This window comes from Palaemon carinicauda, chromosome 8 (assembly GCF_036898095.1).
Source record: "Palaemon carinicauda isolate YSFRI2023 chromosome 8, ASM3689809v2, whole genome shotgun sequence".
Taxonomy (NCBI): Eukaryota; Metazoa; Arthropoda; class Malacostraca; order Decapoda; family Palaemonidae; genus Palaemon; species Palaemon carinicauda.
In genome coordinates this window covers 7,261,759-7,286,224 of record NC_090732.1, presented here as the reverse complement: position 1 = coordinate 7,286,224, position 24,466 = coordinate 7,261,759, and the positions used below count along the sequence as shown (strand labels likewise).

The 24,466-nt window shown below is 43.7% G+C and overlaps 1 protein-coding gene across 2 annotated transcripts in view; it reads left to right on the top strand.

Moving 5' to 3' along the window:
* The window catches only part of LOC137645620 (NADPH-dependent diflavin oxidoreductase 1), a 98,392-nt gene that overhangs the window by 26,954 nt on the left and 46,972 nt on the right, over positions 1-24,466 (top strand). The window contains exon 2 of one of the 2 annotated variants that reach the window (XM_068378430.1): positions 16,740-18,815. The exons of the other annotated variant lie outside the window; for it this stretch is intronic. Within the exon in view, the coding sequence (XP_068234531.1) occupies positions 16,740-18,539 (1,800 nt within the window). The 3' untranslated portion in view covers positions 18,540-18,815. Of the gene's footprint in view, positions 1-16,739; positions 18,816-24,466 lie in introns of those variants that run through there. 2 annotated transcript variants of the gene reach the window in all.

The window sequence follows — 24,466 nt, the reverse complement described above, 5'->3', positions numbered from 1 at the left end:
TTAAGCGACTGCACTCACCAGCTCGTCATCGATCGCCTGTGGATCTACATCGCCAGCGATCTTCCTCACCTACGCAGCAGCGCGTTCCCTCGCCGTCGCGCCAACGCTTGCGTTCGTCGCCTCGGACACGCGTTCATTTACCTGCCCACCCTCGCGCCCACTCGCCTGCGCGACCGCGCGACCACTCGCCTGCGCGCCCGCGCGACCGCTCGCCTGTGCGCCCGCGCGATCATCTACCTGCGCGCCCGCGCGATTGCTCGCCCGCGCGATTGCTCGCCCGCGCTCCCGCGCGACCATTCGCCCTCGCGCGACCATCGTTCGCGGCGAATTCCGCAGCCGGTGGTAGCAGCAGGAACACGTGCTCCTAGACGGCACTCGGGATCACCTCCATCCAAACACAGGTTGGTAGTGCAGGACGAGGAGAGGTTAGTACATCATTCTTCCCCACCTTTTCAGGCAGGTACCGTCGTGTCCACTCCAAAGGATCGCCCGATCCCTTTCCCTTTAGCGAGGATTTCGGACTCTGTGTCCTTGGAGCAGCAGACTTGGTTTGGTCCTCTGGCACGGGCGTTAGTGAGGGTTATGAAACCAGCACTCGCCGGCCAGGGTAACAAACCAACGGCTGTCTCTCCTACGCGGAAGAGAAAGAGAGGGGTGGACTTCGTGGTGACTTCCCCCAGGGAGAAGTTGGTTCCCAAGAGGTCGGTTGCGAAGGTCCCTTCTCCTTCACGAGCACTCTCTCTTTCTCCCGTGAACGAGGCCTTTCCGTCCTCAGGTGAGTCCAGTGGGGCGGTAGTCTTCCCCTCGGCACCAGGGGGGGAGACTTCGCTTCAGGCAGGAGATTCGTCTCGTGAGGAAGGGGCCCCTAGAACCTCGTTGTTGGGATCCTGTATCCCTCCCAGGAGGGAGTCCAAGGATTCCAAGACCGTCCCTAAATCCTCTGCAAGGATTCGTCAGGAACCCACGACTACCCAGGGGAATGTCCACGTATCACCCCAGGAAGAGATTCCTGGGGCAGGAGACTTAGCTGCCAGCCCGCAGGGAGGAGAACAGCAAGAATCCGAACATGCCTTCTGGCAGGTCCTAAGCCTGATAAGGCAACTTAACGGGCTTACGGGTCCAGTCATCGCCCCCCGTGAAGGCAAAGACACGATTCTGGATGAAGTGTTTGACGTTTGGAAGGCCCCTAAGACCAGTGCAGCTCTGCCCTGGTCTCGGGGGCTGAAGAGTGCCAGGGCTAGGGCCAACGCTCAGCTCGCACTTCTTGCCTCCTCCAGTCGTTCCACTGCCGGGAACAAGCTCATCCCTCCTCCTCGCCTCCAGCAGAGGAGGTATTTCGAGATCCTGGGTGAGCACAACCTCGCTCTTCCTCTCCATCACTCTGTGGAGGAGCTGGCGAAGGGAGTTCCCCTTGAGAAACTCTCTGCCCGGCAGGTGTCGTTCTCGGCGGCAGAGATCCTTAACCACGAGAAGGTCGCTAAGTGTGCCGTGCAGGCCACTTCGTGGCTGGACTTCTGGCTAGGATCTCTGGGCATCCTATTGCGATCGGAGGACTTGTCCAAGGAGACCAATAGGAAGGCCCTGGAGACCTTCTTGCTCTCGGGCACCCGCTCCATCGAGTTTTTGGCGCACCAGGTTACCACCCTGTGGGCCAACTCGGTGTTGAAGCGTCGCGATGCTGTGTCCGAGAGATTCCATCCGAAGGTCCCTGCCGTAGATGTGTGTAGGCTCCGACATGCTTCCCTTCTGGGGGAGAGCCTGTTTGAGCCTCAAGACATGGAGCGAACGGCTGAGAGGTGGAGGAAATCCAGCACGGACTCCCTCCTCCACAGGGCCCTTACAACTCGGCCCTACAAGCCTCCAGCCCCACCACAACAGCAGCAACAGCCTCGTAAGGCTCCCAAACAGGCACCGGCAGCTAAGAAGGTGGTGTCTAAGCCCCAGCCCTTTCCAGCCAAGGCCAAGAGGGGCGGTAAGTCCTCCAGGGGAGGCAAGACTCCTAGGGGTGGCGGCCGCGGCCGCAAGCCCTAGGGGTGGCAGTCCCCCTGCATGTCCACCTGTGGGGGGGATGCCTTCAGCGTTGCGTCCGCAGGTGGCAGCAACACGGGGCCGATGCTTGGACGGTCTCTGTGATCGGCCAAGGTTATCGCGTCCCGTTCACAACATCTCAACCTCCCCTGACAGCGAATCCAGTGTCGTTGAGCTCCTATGCTACGGGATCGGCAAAGGGGCTGGCCCTTCAGGCCGAAGTCGAGACCATGCTCGAGAAGGGTGCTCTCCAGGAGGTCGTGGACGGCTCCCCAGGCTTCTTCAGTCGACTCTTTCTTGTAGAGAAGGCTACTGGAGGCTGGAGACCCGTCATCGATCTCTCAGCTCTGAACAGGTTTGTCAAACAAACCCGGTTCAGCATGGAGACAGCAGACACGGTCAGACTTGCGGTGAGACTACAAGACTTCATGTGTACACTGGATCTAAAGGACGCGTACTTCCAGATCCCAATCCATCCGTCTTCCAGGAAGTACCTGAGATTTTGCCTAGACAACAAGATCTACCAGTTCAAGGTGCTGTGTTTCGGTCTCTCCACAGCTCCTCAGGTGTTCACCAGAGTGTTCACCCTGATTTCATCTTGGGCGCACAGGAACGGCATTCGTCTCCTTCATTACCTGGACGATTGGCTGATCCTAGCAGACTCGGAGTCGACCCTTCTTCGGCACCGAGACAGGCTTCTGGATCTTTGCCAGGATCTGGGGATCGTGGTAAACCTCGAGAAGTCCTCTCTGCAGCCGTCCCAACGACTGGTTTATCTAGGCATGCTAATAGACACCAATCTCCACAAAGCCTTTCCATCAGACGACCGGATAGCAAGGCTGAGGAGGGTGGCGGAACCCTTCCTCAGGCGAAAAGAACTCCCCGCCCAATCGTGGTTGCGTCTCTTAGGCCACCTATCCTCCCTGGCCCGTCTGGTTCCAAACAGCCGCCTCAGGATGAGATCCCTTCAATGGCGGCTCAAGTCCCGGTGGAATCAAGGATCCGATTCCCCGGACACTCTGATCCCAATGGGGTCTCTGGAACAGACGGACTTGCGGTGGTGGCTGGCCGACGAGAACCTGCGGAAGGGAGTGAGTCTTCTCGTCCTCCCCCCGGATTTGACTCTGTTTTCGGACGCGTCAAAAGAAGGGTGGGGGGCGCACGTTCTGAACCAGAGGGCCTCAGGCCTTTGGTCAGAATCAGAAAAGTGCCTACACATCAACCTGCTAGAATTGAAGGCCGTCTTTCTGGCTCTTCAGCAGTTCCAACGGTCCCTGGCGGGTCACTCCGTGGTGGTGATGAGCGACAACACCACGGTAGTGGCTTATATCAACAAGCAGGGAGGCACTTTTTTGCAACAGCTATCCCATCTTGCAGTAGAGAGTGAATACCGAGTGGTCTCTGGATCCTCAGATAGCCAACAAAGTCTTGACTTTGTGGGGTTCCCCGACTGTGGACTTGTTCACGACAGCCTTGAACTTCAAGCTGCCCCTGTACTGTTCACCAGTCCCGGACCCCAAGGCACTCTGGCAAGATGCTTTCCAGCAACGGTGGGACAACATCGACGTGTACGCCTTCCCACCGTTCTGTCTAATGAGAAGGGTGCTCAACAGGACCAGACTATCGGTCAACTGTTCGATGACTCTGGTAGCTCCGCTATGGCATCACGCGGAATGGTTTCCGGACCTTCTGCAACTCCTGACGGATCTCCCAAGGGAGCCTCCTCCACGACACGAGCTTCTCAGACAACCCCACTCCAGCGTCCCTCACAGGGCCGTAGCCTCGCTTCGGCTTCACGCCTGGAGACTATCCAGTGTCTCCTCGCGGAGAGAGGCTTTTCGCAACAGGTTGCGGAGAGAATGTCTCGGCACCTGCGAAGGTCCTCTGAGGGAGTCTACCAAGCAAAGTGGAGAGTCTTTTGTGGTTGGTGTCGTGGAAGGGGGTACCTCTCCACTCGATGCCACTATTCCAGCAATAGCGGACTTCCTCGTGTATCTGCGAGAAGAAATGCGCCTTTCTGTCTCGGCAGTGAAAGGCTATCACTCAGCCTTAAGCTTGGCCTTCAGATTGAAGGGCGTGGATATTTCTTCATCGCTAGAACTCTCTTTACTCATACGTAGCTATGAGCTTACCTGCCCCCAGTCGGAAGTGAGACCCCCTCCTTGGAACGTGGTTCGAGTCCTCAGGTCTCTTAAGAGACCTCCCTTCGAGCCATTACGCCAGGCCTCCGATCGCCACCTGTCTTGGAAGACGGCTTTCCTACTCGCCTTGGCTTCGGCCAAGCGAGTTAGTGAACTTCATGGTCTCTCGTACGACATCGCCCATTCAAGGGGATGGGGGAAGGTAACGTTCAGGTTCGTCCCTGAGTTTGTGGCCAAGACTCAGAATCCTGGAGTGCCGGATCCTCGGTTCGACTCTTTCAGGATTGCGAGTCTCCGTTCTGTAACAAGCGACCCAGACCAGCTGCTACTATGTCCAGTGAGGTGTCTGAGGCACTACTTGAAGAGAACGGCTGCAGTCCGTCCTCATGTGCGAGCTTTGTTTGTGAGCACAGGCAGGACAAAGAGGAGGGTCACCAGAAACACCATCTCAGCTTGGATTCGAAGGGTTATCCACCATGCCCTGAATCCTGACCCTCCTCCGTCACATCGCCCTCGGGCCCACGATGTCGGGTATTGCTACATCCCTGGCCTTCAAGAGAAACTTCTCTGTGACGCAGGTACTTCAAGCTGGGGTCTGGAAGCGTCAAACGACCTTCACAGCCCACTACCTGCAAGACGTGACCCACAGGAGCCTCGATACGTTTTCTATCGGCCCTGTGGTGGCTGCACAACAGCTGGTCTAACCTCAAGCTCCTTTTTGGACAAGTAGCAGTAGGTTGAGGGCATTGTTACCCGGTCTTAGTCTGCGTGAATGAAAGAGTATGTCTGACCCTTACTTCTTTCTTCATTCTCCCCTGTCTTGGGGAAGCAGCATCCTGGTCCTCGCATAGCTGACCTCGACCTCTGCAGGTAACCCATGCTTCTTTGTGCTCCTAGTATTAAGCTTAATACTGTTGCGTCTCCCATACCCTGACGAGGTGGTATGGGGAACGTCCTATCCTAGAATTCCTATCTGAAGGTCTCAAGGTCAACTTCATAGGACGAGTCACACTCTCCTCCTCACACAGCTTATGTAGGCCACTCGTTCCTAGCGATGCTAGGAACTTGTGAGGTACAGGGGCTCCCTCTCTCGAGTGCTGCTCACTGAGGGATCGAGCCCCCGGGCAAGCCGAAGTCAGTAAGGCTGGGGACTTTCCACTCTTCCTAAGGGGTAAGTCACCCTCTGTAAATAGCGTGGTTTGTATTTCGGTTACGGAACAAATGACAAATTCGAAGATAATTTGTATTTTTCCTAACCATACAAACCTTAGCTATTTACACATATGTGCCCGCCGTCCCTGACCCCCAAGTCAAGTCCTACCTCTAAGTGAAGTGAAGCAAGTCACCGGTGTGTGGAGGGGGGAGGGGTAGCAAGCTACCCTTCCCCACCCCCTGCTAACTAGCGCGGGGGTAATTAACCCTCGTTAAAACTATTGGCTCGTCATTTCAGCTGCGCTAAAAGGTAAACCCTCTGTAAATAGCTAAGGTTTGTATGGTTAGGAAAAATACAAATTATATTCGAATTTGTCATTTTGTATTCTTCCGAACTCTACAAACCCGAGTCCTTTAAGTTATACTTCCCACCTCATCCACCCCGCAAGCCCTAGGGGAAGGTCAAAATGGCTACTAAGTGAGCCTGCAGTGGGATGGGCTTACCCACCGCCTGCAATTAACTACCGACACCTCATAATCATCTAACAGCTGATTTTTCCAGCTTTGGTAAAATCATACTCCTAGTAAAAGACTCAGGTTTGTTTAATTAGAAAAGATACAAATTACTTTTGAAATTTGTTATTTTTCATGTGGTTACTCAGAGATTAAGTGTGCTTCACAGACTATGCCATTAACACTACTGTACTAAGTACTGTACAGTATGCAGTTATTTCTAAGATTTTTTCATCTCTTTTATCTCTTCTCATTGTTTACATATATCCCCTTTTACCAAGTGTAGATCCTGATCTCCCAGTTGGGGGGAGGAATTTCTTTGAGGAAGGGAAGGCTAAGTCTCTCTGGCATTACCCTTGGCAGCGCCCGTGACAATTCTGGGGGAGACTGTTTAGCACTTTGCGCTTCTCATTGAATCCCTTGCCATATCGTGGGTCACCTATCACTCACCGAGTATAATGTGGCTGTATAGATATGCTATATGTTATATATAGGTCTATATTGCTGACTTCTCCTGATATCGTGAGTTTCTATTGGCAGATAAGTTTTATATTTTTTTCAGATTTTAATGATATCTTTATTAAAAATGGTAATTTTTAGGTCTAAAATTAATAAAGTAAATTACAATAAAAATAAAAATGCAAAAGTTAGGATCGTTAGCAAGAAAGCAATTGTTTGCAGTTTGCTTAGTTTGTTGGTAAGAAGAAACTGCATAGTGTGCTGTAGGTGACATAAAGAATCATGCATATGTAGGGAAAACAAAACTCAGGAAGCATGAGGAAAGTAGCCCAACTTGGGCAAATAATTTCGTATAAAGCACACTATTAGGGGGTAGAGGAGACACGACCATTTGGAGCATGCTACCTGTATCCCTGCAGCTGATTGGCTGTCAGATTACATTGTCACTCTAAAGCAAACTGCAGCATTCAGTATTCCACACTGTCCAGTTTCCTTCTATGCAGACGTACGCAACATCGCTGTGCATCTTGATCTGTGTTGGGGGTGTTTTTACATTTTTAGTAAAAAAAAAAAAAAAATGCCTTCAAGCACTACAGTGCTATATAAATGTTCTGCACCTTTTAAGGCTTCTGATAGTGAACCCAAGCATCAGAGGAAGATACTTACTATAGCAGAGAAGAGGAAACTCCTTAACATGCTTAAAGAAGGAAGACACTATGCACACAAGACATCAAGAAAGATGAGAAGAATATAAAGACGATGGCAAATATCACTTAATACAGCGAAAAGGATGATAACTTCACGCAATAAGACCATTGTAAGGATGGAGTTGGCATTAGCCCTTTGAAAAAGTGAGTGTAGAAAGAAGAGCTGTATCCCAACACCATACGCGAGAAGGCCGGGCAGCTCTACGGGAAGTTTACAGATGGGTGTGACGAGGGCTCAGAATCAGGATCATCTATGGCTTCTCCCAACAGATTAACCAAATTTAATGCCAGCAAGAGCTTGTTTGATAAATTTCAAAGGCGGTTGAAAATTAAGAGGGTGGCTTGCATAGAGAAGCTGTCTCTTCTGACAAACTGGTCCCTGATGAGTACGTGAAGGCCACGTTCCAGACCATCATTGAGGAAGGGAATTATTCACGTGAGAGAATTTTCAATATGGATGAGACTGGCTTTTTATTGGAAATATATGTCATTGTGGATTTTTATAATGAACAAACAGGCCAAAGCCCCTGGATTCGAGGTCTACAAAGATCACCTCACACTTTTATGTGGAAGTTCCTCAGTCTTTATGATAAAGCCAAAGTTCTGCTGCTAATGGATAATAAGCTACTGGTGGCCATGCAATCAGCCTGTATTACGAGGACATACATGTGCATAATACATTTCTTACAGCCAAATGTGATATCACTGATTCAGCCCATGGATCAAGGCATTATTCGTGCATTCAAGGTTTTTATACGTAAAACTCCCTGCAACATCTGCCCGAGTCTATGGATGCAGATGATAACTTCTTGCTGAAGGAGTACTGACTAGTATACACCTTTGCATTGTCTCTCCAAATTATCCATAAGGCCATAAAGGAGGTAAAAAAAAGAAACACTCAATGGTTGCTAGGAGAAATTGTAGCCAGAAGTGGTCAACGACTACTAAAGATTCTTTCCTGATGAAATCCACCACTTGACAGTAGATACAGAAGTGAAGCTGGTAAAATTGCTGGGAGGAGATGGCTTCATAGATATTTTATACTGACAACGTATATGACGTGATCGAAGCCCATCCAGATCTGTTAGTGGATAAAGATCTGATGGAGATAATGAAGACTGCAAGTGAGGAAGAAAAAGAGGATGAAGATCCAAGGGAAGAAGCGGAAGTCTGCCTAACAATAGAATGACTTTCAACTCTAGTAAAAACAACAAAATATCTTCAGGCATTGGCTGAAGATTGGGACCCACAGATGATTTGTGCATTGCTGTTCTGAAATACAATCGATGGAGCCATGAAAGTTTAATAGAAGATTCTTTTGCATAAGAAAAGGGAATTTCAGTAATTTTCAATAACTCTGTTTCTCACCCACAAAATGTATACAGGTCTTACACCGTCAGCATAAATAGAAGTTACTTTACTTATCTGGACGACAACAACGAAGATATTGCACCACTTGGTGAAGTGGTGGTTTTGGAAGAGCAGTAATGCTCTTCTTTGCTGTGCAGTACATTTACCTCATCATTGTCATTATCTGCATACTTCAGTACTGTACTGCAGAGCAGGTCATCATCATCATCCTTAATCAAGTTTATGAATTCACTGATAAGTGTTCTGATTTTAATTTTTTTCTCAAGGGGGTTTATTTCTACTTATGATAAGCTTCATGTAGTCATTCCCACCTCAGGACTTCAGGCCCCCAGAATAGGATATAATCCTTATTCTCAAGGCTCTTATATGTAACCCTCATGAGCCTTTGAAAGGGTCGTTAGACAGATCTGACTCAAGAATTAGGATTGGCGAAGAGAGTAGGCGAGTTGCACACTGAGGGTTGGAAGGAGGTCTCTAGTTTTGTGGCAGATTTCGTGGCCAAAACTCGTAACCCATTGAATCACGATCCCAGGTTCAAGACTTTCTCCATCCACTTTCTATGTGAAGCATTGGGTGGTAATGAAGAGATGCTTTTGTGTCACATGAGTGATCTGTGGTTCTATCAGGAGGTATTTGTATATGCTCAGGAACAAGTGACAAACTTTTTAAAGTAATTTATACTTAATTTTTTCTTAATTATACAAAAATAAGCCTTTTAAATTTTATTTCCTGCTTCAACCATTCCCTGCTATTTTTCCCTGTTGGAGCCCTTAGCCCTATAGTATCTTCATTTTAAATATTTAACTTAGCCGGTGAATATATAATAGCTGCAACTCTGTTGCTCGACAGACACATACATAAAAAAAAACTCGCGAGCGATCGCTATGCAGGTTGCGGGTGTGCCCACCAGCGCCAACTGTCGGCCAGATACCACTCTTGGTGTAAACAAAGACTCAATTTCTTCTCTGTCGACGTGTCGACAAGACGTACTTTTACTCGCTGTTGAACCTGGAGTTTTCCCATCATATTTGGTGAAGTACTTTAATTTGGTTTGAGCTTTCGCAGTACAGGTGTTTTTCTTCAAATAAATCCTTGAACTCGTTTTTGGATAGATTTAATTTTTGATGACAAAGAGAGTATGGACTTTCTTTGACTTTTAAATGGCCGACCCTTCCCTTAGACGGAAGTGTGTTTAGGCTTTTAGCAATTATCTTATCACGTTATAAATTATTTATAGATTTTCCTCTATATATTTTATATCTCACCGCCCTTATTAGGCCTCTTCGATTAACTTTCCATTTATTATAAACATAAAAATAAATTTTAATGATTTGTTTATATGCGACCTTTCCTGAGAGTAGGCGGTCCTAACTTGGAAACCGAAGTTAAACAACGTTGAGCCCTTTCAATCGTAAATAGCTTTTAAAGAGCTAATGATTTAAAACTTTTTAAATGAATATTTTTTAATAGATATTTTATGAAAGATTTTCTTTGAATAGTCTTCGTACTGTTTCAAAGATGAACTAACGTTTAGTTTATTTAAGCTACGCAGTTTGCGCTCTATCGTTACGATAGAGAGAGAGAGTATCACGGTTTCACTTTGCAGAAAGAGTAAATCGATACTGACGTTTTGTTCATTCTTCTTTCAAAGCTTAAATGTTTTAAATTCTATTTTAAAGGAACTTTTTAATTGAAAAACCTTTCAGTTTTTTCCTTTGGTCAAATAACATGTTTTTTTTTTGACGAAACGTAAGTGGACTCTTCTCTTAGGTCCGAAATCAAGAGAGAGAGAGAGAGCTAGATAGAGACGGAGGGAGAGAGAGGAGAGAAAACGTTCCGTTCAAGCGGGTAACGTTGTTCTCGAGTTACTCTCGTCCCTAGTCTCTGTACGGGGAGAAAGGATAAAACGTTTTTAGTTTTTTATTCTCGTCCCCAGGCAATGTACGGTGAGAGATTGAAAACGTAGTTTTGAATGAACTAGTGTTTAGTCTCTTTCCCAGCCACTGAATTTTTTATCTTAAAATATGTTTTCTGTTTTTTGCTGGTATTAATGTGCTTGCATTATACGACTGATTTCGCAATTACTACCTTTTGATGAGGGTAGAATTGCGTGCTTCAGGTAGAAATCAGTAAAAGTTTCGATTTCAGTGAAATAAGTGCAAAACAGAAAATCGTAGTGATAAAGTGATATTGCGCAAAGTGTTATCAGTGTTGCGACCGAGGGTTCGTCTGTTCGTGCCTGTCGTTCGCCTAGTCCGGGACCTCTTGCAAGCTCCCAAGCCCAGGGGAGAAGTAATGTCGTACGACTTATGGGTTCGAGAGGCCTTGATCAGCGAACAGACGTTCCCTCTATGGTATCGGGTGTATCTTACCAAGATCACCCCTACCATAAGGCGAGAGAGACGATTTTCTCCTCGTCATCCGAAGGCTTTTCGCATAAGAAACCTGAAACAAGGTTTCGAGGCCCTTAAGCGAAAGTCAGTCCTTTCAGGACAGGTCCAGCGTCCTGGTTGTTACCATTAGGACAGCTCTGACCCTATGCAGTCATCGGAAGACTGCTCGCCGCCTAACAAAGCGTAACACAGACTCCGAGAGTTTTTTTGTTGGCAAGGTTTTGCGGTCACAGACGTTACCCTCGTCTCTTACCGCAACAATTTCCGTTGATCCTAAATGGGTTGTACGGCAAGACATGCAGAATAAGCTTGCCTCCCTTATGGAAGACTATTCTGCCGATAAGTCCGTTGAGCCTAGCCGTTTATCTCATCGAGATCCTGGCTTTCAGCCACCCTAACGTTCCTTTGTGCGTCCTGTTGACGTTGGCGTAGCTAAGTCACGTCAGTCAGGTTGTTTAGAACCACACTCGATGCGGTCTCGTGTGGATTTTCAGCCACATTTGGACGTTAGGCCACTTGCTGATGCTCCTGTTGACGTTCAGGACGTTCGCTAACAATCGGAGTTGACTTGTTTTGACGCTGAGCGTCAACCTCCGCACTCTAGAGTTGTTTTGACTGCTCAGTCTAGGCGGTCAAAGCAGTCTCGAGTGGACGCTGTGCGTCCTCACGCACCTGTTGTTGTTGACAGTTCACAGACTGTCAAGCAGTTACATGATGTTGCGTCGTGGTCTCTCGCACCTGTTGTTGTTGACAGTTCACAGACTGTCAAGCAGTTACATGACGTTGCGTCCTGGTCCGCTACTAATGCACCAGTGCGTGTGGACTCTGCTTGTAAAGCATTGCCACCACGGTAGGTCTCTCCCTTGCTTGAGACTCAGCTATTATCGGACAAGGTTCCTTCAGATGAGGAAGTTGCTGTTCCCCCTCCTACTGATATTCCCTTGAGGACTCTGTCAGACGGAGAGGAGCCTAAAGCTGCTTAGCCCTCTATGGACTTTAAATAAATCATGCTGATTTTTAAGGATCTTTGTCCGGATCTTTTTGTAACTGCTGCTCCTCGTTCGCCTAAACGTCAGAGTTTACACTAGGCCTAGCTACTTCGAAGCCGTTGTTTTATAAGCTAGTGCTCTCTCGCTCTCCTAGAGAGCTTTACGTTTGCTAGGCGACTGGTTTATCACCAGGAGGAGTTTGGGGGATACAGCCTTTGCTTTCCCTTCTTTTAAACTGGCTTATAGAGCGAGAGTCTGATATGACACGAGAGAAGTTCTCGGCTTGGGAGTTCCTGCCTCTGCCCAGATAGACTTCTCAAATCCTCATAGACTCTCCCTGACGCCTGGCCATGAGACGCTCCAAGACTTTACAGGTCAACTTCACAGCTGTTTTCGAGCCTTTGAAGTTTTGCTGTACAATTATGTCATGCATAAACAAGGCTTTCAGGGATGGCTCCAATGATCTGACAGCCACGTTCTCTGCAGGAACAAGTCCCTCAGGGATGGCTCCATGATTTGGCAGCCATGTTCTCTGCAGGAGTACGTAAGAGGCAAGTGCGCTCAATGTGTTCATTGTCAAGACAAACTTCACGATGAAGTCTTCCAGGCTGTCTTGACAGCATTTATGGAAGGCGACTGGATGGTCTCTCTCGACCTTCAGGAGGCATACTTCCACATTCCTATACACCCGGATTCCCAACCGTTTCTGAGGTTTGTTTACAGGAATGTGGGGTACCAGTTTCGAGCTATCGGGGATCCGAGCCTCCCTGTACTTGGACGACTGGCTTCTCAGAGCATCGTCCAGCCTTCACTGTCTGCAGGATCTACATTGGACGTTGAGTCTGGCCAGGGAGTTGGGACTTGTGGTCAACCTAAAAGTCCCAACTGATCCCATCCCAGATTATTCTATTTTTGGGGATGGAGATTCGCAGTCAAGCCCTGCTCGAAGTCCAACTAATGCTGAAAAGAAAACGTTTATTCAGTCAGGAGTTGGAACAGTCTCGTAGGGACTCTCTCATCCCTGGAGCAGTTTGTCTCACTAGGGAGACTACCCCTTCTGCCTCTCCGGTTCCATCTAGCCTCTCACTGGAACTAGGATAAGACATTAGAGACGGTATCATTCCCAGTCTCCGAACCAATAAAGGCATGCCTGAAATGGTGGGACAGCAATATCAGTCTGAGAGAGGGACTATCCCTAGCAGTCAAGAACCCAAACCACGTGTTGTCCTCAGACGCGTCGGGTTTGGGTTGGGTGCGACCCTGGACGGTCGGGAATGTGCTGGTCAGTGGACCTCAAGTCAGAAGAGCATGCACATCAACGGCAAGGAGCTATTAGCAGTCCACTTGGCCTTGATGATATTAGGAAGCGTCTTCGAAACTAAGTGGTAGAGGTCAACTCAGACAACACCACAACTTTGGCGTACATCTCCAAGCAAGGAGGCACACACTCCTTCACGCTGCTCGAGATCGCAAGGGACCTTCTCTTATGGTCTAGAATTCGAGGCATCTCCCTGTTGACGAGATTCATCCAGGGGGACTTGAACGTCTTGGCAGACTGTCTCAGTCGGAGGGGTCAGGTGATACCCACGGAATGGACCCTCCACAAGGACGTGGGCAAGAGTCTTTGGGCTTCTTGGGGTCAACCAACCATAGACCTCTTTGCCTCCTCGTTGACCAAAAGGTTACCAATCTTTTGCTCTCCAGTCCTAGATACAGAAGCAATCTACATAGACGCGTTTCTACTGGATTGGTCTTTTATGGACTTATATGCATTCCCACCATTCAAGATAGTCAACAAGGTACTGCAGAAGTTCGCCTCTCACGGAGGGACAAGGTTGACGTTGGTTGCTACCCTCTGGCCCGCGAGAGAGTGGTTCACCGAGGTACTTCAATGGCTGGTAGACTTTCCAAGAAGTCTTCCTCTAAGGGTAGATCTGTTACATCAGCCCCACGTAAAGAATGTCCATCAAAGCCTCCCCGCTCTTCGTCTGACTTCCTTCACACTATCGAAAGACTCTCAAGAGCTAGAGGTTTTTCGAAGGAGGCAGTCAGTGCGATTGCAAGAGCTAGGAGAGCTTCTACCATTAGAGTATACCAGTTGAAGTGGGAAGTCTTTCGAGACTGGTGCAAGTCAGCATCTGTGTCCTCGTCCAGTACCTCTGTAGCCCAAATCGCAGATTTTCTTTTACATCTGAGAAAGGTTTGCTCCCTTTCAACTCCCACGATTAAGGGCTACAGGAGCATGTTGGCTTCGGTCTTTCGACATAGAGGCTTAGATCTTTCCAACAATAAAGATCTCCAAGATCTCCTTAAGTCTTTCGAGACCTCTAAGGAACGTCGTTTGGCAACTCCTGGATGGAACTTAGACGTGGTCCTAAGGTTCCTCATGTCAGACAGGTTTGAGCCATTACATTCAGCCTCCCTGAAGGATCTCACCCTCAAGACACTTTTCCTAGTGTGCTTGGCTTCGGCTAAAAGGGTCAGTGAACTTCATGCCTTCAGTAAGAACATCGGCTTTTCTACAGAAAAAAGCCACTTGTTCACTTCAACTTGGTTTCCTGGCCAAAAATGAACTGCCTTCTCGTCCTTGGCCTAAATCTTTTGATATTCCTTGCTTATCAGAGATCGTAGGCAACGAACTGGAAAGAGTATTATGTCCTGTTAGAGCTCTTAAGTTTGATTTAGCTCGTACTAAGTCATTACGAGGGAAATCTGAGGCATTATGGTGCTCAGTTTAGAAACCTTCATTGCCTATGTCAAAGAATTCTTTGTCATATTTTATCAGATTTTTTTAATACGAGAAGCTCATTCTCACTTGAATGAGAAAGACCGATGTTTGCTTAAGGTTAAGACGCACGAAGTTAGAGATATAGCAACCTCCGTGGCCTTCAAGCAAAATAAATCTCTGCAAAGTATTATGGACGCGACTTCTTGGAGAAACAAGTCAGTGTTCGCGTCATTTTACTTAAAAGATGTCCAGACTCTTTACGAGGACTGCTACACACTGGGTCCATTCGTTGCAGCGAGTGCAGTAGTGGGTGAGGGTTCTACCACTACACTTCCCTAATTCCAATATCCTTTTAATCTGTCTCTTGAAATGTTTTTAATATTGTTTTATGGGTTGTTCGGAAGGCTAAGAAGCCTTTCGCATCCTGATTGATTTGGCGGGTGGTCAAAGTCATTTCTTGAGAGCGCCCAGATTAGGGGTTTGATGAGGTCCTGTTGTATGGGTTGCAGCCCTTGATACTTCAGCTCCTGGGAGTCTGTCAGCATCCTAAGAGGATCGCTGGGCTCCGTGAGGAAGACAGAATTACAAGGCAGAGTAATCGTCTAAGTCAACTTCCTCACCAGGTACCTATTTATTTTGGTTTTGTTATATTGATAACTGCCAAAATGAAAAAACTCTTAGCTTATACGCTGTAAACATAATTAACTCTGGTCTCTACCCACCTCCTTGGGTGTGAATCAGCTATTATATATTCACCGGCTAAGTTAAATATTTAAAAATGATATTTTAATTATAAAATAAATTTTTGAATATACTTACCCGGTGAATATATAAATTAAATGACCCTCCCTTCCTCCCAAATAGAGACGTAGTGGGATGAGAAGAAATTGAGTCTTTGTTTACACCAAGAGTGGTATCTGGCCGACAGTTGGCGCTGGTGGGCACACCCGCAACCTGCATAGCGATCGCTCGCGAGTTTTTTTTTATGTATGTGTCTGTCGAGCAACAGAGTTGCAGCTATTATATATTCACCGGGTAAGTATATTCAAAAATTTATTTTATAATTAAAATATCATTTTTCCAACTAGGGTTGTAGCTTGGCTACTAATAATAATAATAAGTCCTAGGTGAAGGTCAAAGTAGCTACTCAGTGTATTGGTGAGGGGTGGGAATTTCCTTCCATCCCTTGTAACTGCCGACACGTAGATATAATTTCAAGAGCTGAGTTCCAGCTATACTGAAAACTTCTTCGTTGAGATACTACTGCTAGAGAGTTATTGGGTCCTTTGACTGGCCAGGCAGTACTACATTGGATTCTTCTCTCCAGTTACAGCTCATTTATCCTTTGCCTACACATACACCGAATGGTCTGGCCTATTCTTTCCACATTCTCCTCTGTCCTCATACACCTGACAACACTAAGATCACTAAACAAGTTATCTTTGTTCAAGGGGTGAACTACTGTACTATAATTGTTCAGTGGCTAGTTTCCTCTTGGTAAGGGTAAGAGAGACTCTTTAGCTATGGTAAGCAGCTCTTTTAGGAGGACACTCCAAAATCAAACCATTGTTCTCTGGTCTTGGTTAGTGCCATAACCTCTGCACCATGGTCTTCCACTGTCTTGAGGTAGAGTTCTCTTGCTTGAGGATACACTCAGGCACACTATTCTATCTTATTTATCTTCCTCTTGTTTTGTGAATTTTTTATAGTTACATGAAAGATCTATTTTAACGTTATTGCTGTTTGAGCCCTTGGGCTTATAGAATCCTGCTTTTCCAATTAGGGTTGTAGCTTAGTAATGATAATAATACAGCCTTTATCCGCCTGTATATGGGGTCGCTGTTTCGTATAATCCTTCTCCATTCTCTTCTATCCTGGGCATTCTGTTCTCTTAATCCTTTTTCCTACATGTCATCTGCTACTTTACATATTCATTCAGCTATGCTGAAAACATAGTCCTATTGAAGGACTGGTTTGTATAGTTATGAAAACTAAAAATTACTTCAAAGATTATAAAATGAATGAAGAGCATATGACTACTTGGCAAGTACTGAAATAATTAATTTTTATTTAAAAATTGATTTGTTTTAGATTTTTATGCTCATAAGGTTATCAGCAATATTTGTTAGGTGGACTGAAACTCTTAAACCTTCAAGTTCTCAACAGCTTATATATACTGTAATGCATATTAGCAAGTAGTTTTAGCTTTAAGTGATTACTTAAAAGTCAGACATTAGCGCAAGTGCCATTTCTTCCAGTGGATGGAGGATCGGAACTTGATAATCCTGTATGGAAGTCAAACTGGAACTGCCCAAGAAGTTGCAGAGAGAATCGGAAGGGAAGCCTATTGTCACTTCTTCATCCCCTTGGTTTCATCAATGGATGATTTTAATATAGAAGAATTTTCTAAGGCAACCTTGGTTGTTTTTGTTGCTGCAACTACAGGTCAGGGTGACAACCCAGACAACATGACTAATTTCTTTAAGACGCTGTGGGCAAACCGAAAGAATAGACAACTCTTAGTAAACCTGAAGTTTGGTGTGATAGGTCTGGGAGATTCATCATATCAGAAATTTAATTTTGCTGCAAAGAGACTGAATAATCTTTTAATGCTTCTAGGCGGTCAATCTCTCGTGAAGATAGGTCTCGGTGATGATCAACATGACTTGGGGCCTGATTTTGTTGTAGACTCATGGCTGAAATTATGGTGGACAAAATTACTGGAACTCTACCCACTCCCTGATGGCATAAAGCCTATTAGTTCACATATCCTTCCCCCTCCAAAATACAAAGTATGTTATGTCACTGATGAAGATGACAAGTTAGGTATTGATAAACCTACTATAGCAGATGAAGCAGCTGAAACATCAGCTCTCAATCCATTTTCTGCATGTGTAACAATTAATAAAAGAGTCACTGCTGAAGATCACTTTCAAGAAGTCAGGCTTGTAGAGTTTGATGTAAGTAAGGTTAAACATAGTCATAAACCAGGTGATGTTCTTATGGTCCAACCTCAGAATTTGGAAGAATTTGTTAATGAATTTATAAGTGTGCTGAACTTAGACCCTGAAAAAAAGTTTTCTTTGGAGAGTTCTGACACAAACATTGCTGTGCCTCCTTCATGGTTATTGCCCAGACCTTGTACAATCAGAGATTGTGTGAAAAATTATTTTGATATTCAAAGTGTACCAAAGCGATACTTCTTTGAACTTTTGTCTTTTTTCACAACAGATGAAAATGAAAAAGAAAAGTTTTTAGAATTCTCATCACCTGAAGGACAGCAAGATCTTTATGACTATTGCAACAGACCCAAAAGAAGTATAATGGAAGTGCTGGCAGACTTCCCACACACCACGAAAAATATTCCATTTGAGTATTTATTTAATCTAATTCCACCGATTCGACCAAGGCCTTATTCAATTGCTTCTTCTGTATTAGCTATTCCTGGTCGAGTCCAGCTTCTTGTAGCTGTTGTTGAGTATCGAACAATTCTCAAGCGACCCAGATTGGGATTGTGCACCAATTGGTTATCAAGGCAAAAAGAGAATTCATGTGTGCCAGTATGGTTTAAATCTGGTGCCTTAACTTTTCCATCAATGTCATCCCCAGAGTTGCCTCCTGTTATAATGATTGGACCAGGAACTGGTTGTGCTCCATTTCGAGCATATATACAGGAAAGAGTTGCTTCTGGTTATCATGAAAATGTTGTTATGGTATTTGGGTGTAGAAATTGTGATAAAGACTACTTTTTCAAAGAAGAGTGGGAAACTTTAGTAGCTGAAAAGAAATTGAATCTTTACTGTGCTTTTTCACGTGACCAAGAGGACAAGGTATATGTGCAACATGTAATGCGACAACATGCTGAAGGTTTTTGGGACCTTATTGGGAACAAGAGAGCATTGGTTTTCTTTGCTGGTAATGCTAAGAGAGTTCCAATTGATGTTTATGATGCTTTGAAATATATATGCGAAAAAGGTCTTGGTTGCAGCTCGCAGGATGTTGAAGAATACATGAAGAAAGACTTGGAAAAACGATATCAAACTGAAACTTGGGCATAATATATTTTTTTATATATTACTGTTGATTTTAATAGTCAAGAATTAATATAAGTGAAAATTATCTACATATATTAAGGTCAGTGGAAGATAACACCTAAAATAGTAGTTATATGTGTTTTCTGTAAAGACTTGTAAATAGATGTTTTGTCACACCAACTCAGTTGCTGAATGAAAATGGAAATAAAATGTTGTATTATTTAGCAATTACCTTATACATTCTATGGTAATTTATATTGTTTTTGACTCTTATTTTCTTTTACAGTAAGTTGAAATGAAGGCCCTTTTATATTTTTGGAGAAATTTACAGATTTTCCAGTTCATTTCACTTATTTCCTCAGTAGGAGAATATAATAATGTTAACCCTTTTACCCCCAGGCAATTTGGAAATTTCCAACCCTTAACCCCCAGGGGTTATTTTTTTCCAAGCACATTTTGCAGTATATTTTTTTTAAATTGCTCTAAAAGCCTTAATTTTTTTCAGAGAGAGGTCAGGTTGGTCTCATTCTCTTGGAAAATTCCAGAATTTTCTAAAAAAAATTATCAAAAATATGAAAAAAAAAAAATTTTTATAGCATTTTTTTGCAAGGACGTACCGGTACGTCCATGGTGGTAAATGGATGGCTTTTGTGAAACGTACCAGTACGTCCTTTAGGGGTAAAAGGGTTAATGATATGTAAAAGGTCCAGGTTACTTATACAAATTAAAAACCTTGAAAACGTGTAATTACATTTAAGTCACCCATGACAATGGCTTAAGGTTGCAATGGATTCTGCACCTTCCAACTTGGCTATTAGTGCAATTGATTTTTGCCTATAACCTAGTTAACCACAAGGATCAAAATATACTTTGCTTGTGGTATGTACTTAAGTTTAACTGTTTTCTAGGTAATTTGGAGCATTGACATGTTGATGGTGTTTTAATTAGCAAACATGCCCTGTGTCGGGTTTTCCACGGGATAGAATTTATCCTTCCTTTTCATTACTATATTTCAATAATTATTATCCAACATTCATTGTTTTTTTTTTTTTACTTTTGCAAATACTGCTTGGTTGAAATGCTTAAAATTAGGGAATTAGTGGTTGGTTGTAGTTTGTATGACTAGCCCTCCTATATTATACCTTGAGAACTGCTCAAGCTCTAAATGGCCACTAGAGGCAGTCATTCTCATTTTGTCAACTATGGTGTCTTCTTATTTGGATGGTGTTATTTTTGACGGAAGTTTTTTCATGCCCCATATCAGGACATGATGGTGGTATGATTACACAATAGTAAGTTTTTCTTTTATATTCAAGGTATATCTTCTGAAATAAAATTTTGTTTAGTCTGTAATAAGTCTCGTATGTGTAGGTTAAAGTTTAATATGCATATGATTATTATTTTTTAAAGAGTTTATGAGTATCATATAAATTTGATAAGTAAAGTAATCTCCAAGATAAAAAATTAATATATTTACCAAAAGTAGGATCAGATGGGGTAGAGAATAAATCGTATATATTGTGCTTCGTCACTGATTGTAGGGTCTCCTAGATTAAATAGTACAGTATTAGGGTCACTAAATGTGTGATGAGGCTGATCACAAAGAGAAATGTGAAGGGAGGTAATTATGTTATGTTGTGTTTGTTAGATTGTAATCTAGGTAACAACTAAAGAATTTCTGTCATTTTACTGTTAGGTCTTTTAGCGTTGATGATTAATGATGACATGTTCATTACTAGCCTCCATTTTTTCCCTTCCCATTTCAGATGTCCCTTATTAGTTCTCTAGACGATTTCCTACCCCTTCATTTTTAGAATTAGAACTTTCATCAGTAGCAAGAGTTGATAGTGCCCTCTCCAAAGGCAAAATATATTGGATGTTTTCAGGTATATCTTATTCTTTAGTAAAAATCAGGTCTAAGCATTTCAGTTCAGTAGATATTGCCAGGTTATGTAACCTCAGGGAGCATAAGGCAGACATACCTCAAGCCTCACTAAAAGAAAAAAAAAAAGAGAGGATTAGAGCAGGGTAACAGGTAGATTTGTTTTCTTGAAGTCATTAAGCCTTTGGATGCTGGATCGAGGTAATCTATCTTGATTTGCAAATCAAGAGGAAAAATCAGGAGGTCTATGCATCCAGAGATATTGAGGATTTTTTTAGTTATGGATATGTTGGCTGCTGAGTACCACTCAGTTCTAGTCATACCCTGGTGATAGGTGCGTGTGTGCGTATCTATTAAATACTTAGCCATTATTTTTGATGGGTGATGTACCATAGTAATTTGTTATACAGTATAGATTATCATATTACGACTAGTTTTGGACACTCGGCTGAGTTCATTTTCAAAATTGTTTTCAGATTTGGCAACAAAAGGTCTTGTTTTGATGCACCTGGGTCAGCCCATGTGACTGCAAATATAAGCTCGAGCACCAGCAATCGTATACAGTATAATGTTTCTTTGTTATGTAAATGTTTGAGTACGGTGATTTCCTTGTATATTCACAAAGTAGTCACCTTGAATTGTATATAAACCTTAGTTTGTTAAGAACTTTAAGATTAAAATCAATGATCTGATGTTCAAATTTTTGGGAAAATCTGCTTCGACACTGTCCCATTTGCTACTTTATTATGTTCTCAATTATGACCTAGAGCATTGTATTTTTATAAGACAGGACAGTTGTACACCCAAGCCAATTTAGCAGAACAGACTAATGAACTACATAACTAATAGTGATTGTTAATAGGAGGCCCTTATTGAATGCAAGCTAAATGACTTAGCCAAACAAAAAGAGGTTATCATGGTAAACTTAGTGCAAATTTTATCTTTTTGTGTCTATAGTAGGAATATTTTCTTTTATTAATGCAAAATTTTCAGGACATCTTACTATTGACTGAATTGTTAATTTTTTCTCAAGATTCAATAGGTTTAACCAGATTAAAATTAAATGTATATTCTTGGTGTCTAACAGAGGGCCTAACAGAGGACTAGAAACTCTGGATGCGATAGTTAGGCAGCATAAGGTTCTAAAGTAACTAAATAATTCTAGGCTTTACAGAAGATCCTGAATCTGGGAGGTGCTGTGTACCACCAGAACCCTTAGTAAATATTTCATCAGAACTGTTTGGCAACACTTATGAGTTAGGCTAGAGTTTTTAACAGAGCAGGTTAAGTTTTAAATATTACCCTTAATCTGAAACTTAATGGTTTCTGTCTTTCTGAGCATGTACTAAAGAAGCTAAAAACATTAAACTGTTAGTAATTGATGACTAGTAGAATTAATGCATTAAGATGGCAAAAGGCTGGAGTGGCATTATTGTAGCATTCTTTCTTTAAGAAAGTATCCAGATTACCCCTGAATTAAGAGTAAGCGTCTTTTATGCTTTAAGCTTTGATTTGATCATGAAACATACCTAGAGAGGAACAGTAAGGTTATGTATTTCTCACTCTAATCAATAAATGAAAAAACTGTCCCTAGGCATGAGATACAAAGAATAACTGGACCATGATCACCCCAAATACAATTATGCAGAACATTGCAGCAAATACTAGAAAATCCGAAGACAACAGTAAAAAACCTGATATCTGGCAGAGGAGCTCTCATCGTTGTTGTTTTGTGTTGACTTTTAGAATGATATGAGCATCAGGTGAGTATAGATATAAGAAATTGTATTATAAAATTTCTGTTTTCAATATTTAACTTAGCCGGTGATTATATATGCTGCAACTCTGTTGCTCGACAGAAAACTCTACGTTAAAAATCCGCCAGCGATCGCTATGCAGGTAGGGGGTGTGCTTCAACAGCGCCATCTGTCGTGCAGGTACTCAATGTAAACAAAGAACTCAATTTTCTCTCTGTCGGGCTACCGGCAAGACCTACTAATTCGCTGTTGCTAACTGGATTTGTTTTCACAACTATTGGTGAAGTACACTATTCTAGTTTTGAGCTTTCGCTATGCAGGTGTTTTATCTTCATCTCAAAACTTGAACTCGTTTTGGATAGATTTAATTATGGTGACAAAGAGAGTATGGACTTTCTTTCACTTTTAAATGGCCGACCCTTCCCTTAGACGGAAGTGTGTTTAGGCTTTTAGTAATTATCTTATCACGTTATAGATTTTCCTCTATATATTTTATATCTCTCCGCCTTTATTAGGCCTCTTCGATTAACTTTCCATTTTTTATAAACATATAAAATAAATTTTAATGCTTTGTTTATATAGACCTTTCCTTAGAGTAGGCGGTCCTAACTTGGAAACCGAAGTTAATCAACATTGAGCCCTTTATATCGTCTTTAGCTTTTAAAGGATTTAAAACTTTTTAAATGTAATATTTTATGAAAGATTTTCTTTGATAGTCTTCGTACTGTTTTCAAAGATGAACTAACGTTTAGTTTTTTATGCTACGCAGTTGTTGACGTTCAGGACGTTCAACATGCGCTCTATCGTTACGATAGAGAGAGAGTGTATCACGGTTTCACTTTGCAGTAAGAGTAAATCGATTCTGACGTTTTGTTCATTCTTTCTTAGCTTAAATGTTTTAAATTCTAATTTAAAGGAACTTTTTATTTGAAAAACCTTTCAGTTTTTTCCTTTAGTCAAATAACATGTTTTTTGACGATATATAATTGGGCTCTTCTCTTAGGTGCGAAATTAAGAGAGAAAGAGAGAGAGAGATAGAGACGGAGGGAGAGAGAGGAGAGAAAACGTTCCGTTCAAGCGGGTAACGTTCTCGTGTTACTCTCGTCCCTAGTCTCTGTACGGGGAGGAAGGATAAAACGTTTTTAGGTTTTTATTCTCGTTCCCAGGCTATGTGCGGTGAGAGATTGAAAACGTAGTTATATGAACTAGTGTTTAGTCTCTTTCCCAGCCACTGATTTTTCTTTTTATCTTAAAATATGTTTTCTGTTTTTTGCTGGTATTATGAGCTTGCATTATACGACTAATTTCGCAATTACTACCTTTTAATGAAGGGTAGAATTGCGTGTTTCAGGTAGAAATAAGTGCAAAACAGAAAATCGAAGTGATAAAGTGATATGCGCAAAGTGTTACAGTGTTGCGTCCGAGGCGCAAAGTGTTACAGTGTTGCGTCCGAGGGTTCGTCTGTTCGTGCCTGTCGTTCACCTAGTCCGGGACCTCTTGCAAGCTCCCAAGCCCAGGGGAGAAGTAATGTCGTACGACTTATGGGTTCGAGAGGCCTTGACCAACGAACAGACGTTTTCCCTCTATGGTATCGGGTGTTTCTTACCAAGATCTCCCCTACCATAAGACGAGAGAGACGTTGTTTCTCCTCGCCATCCGTAGGCTTTTCGCATAAGAAACCTGTCACAAGGTTTCGAAGCCCTTAAGCGAAAGTCAGTCCTTTCAGGACAGGTCCAGCGTCCTGGTTACAGCCATTAGGACAGCTCTGACCCTATGCAGTCATCGGATAACTGCTCGCCGCCTAACAAAAGCGTAACACAGACTCCGAAAGTCTTTTTTTGTAGGCAAAGTGTTGCGGTCACAGACGTTACCCTCGTCTATTACCACAACCATTTCCGTTGATCCTTAAGGGGTTGTATGGCAAAACATGCAGTATATGCTTGCCTCCCTTATGGAAGACTATTCTGTCGATTAGTCCGTTGAGTCTAGCCGTTTATCTCATCGATATCCTGGCTTTCAGCCAACCTAACGTTCCTTTGTGCTTACTGTTGACGTTGGCGTAGCTTAGTCACGTCAGTCAGGTTGTTTAGAACCACACTCGATGCGGTCTCGTGTGGTTTTTCAGCCGCATTTGGACGTTAGGCCACTGGCTGATGCTCCTGTTGACGTTCTAGACGTTCACTAACAATCGGAGTTGACTTGTTTTGACGCTGTGCGTCAACCTCCGCATTCTAGAGTTGTTTTGACTGCTCAGTCTAGGCAGTCAAAGCAGTCTCGAGTGGACGCTGTACGTCCTCACGCACCTGTTGTGG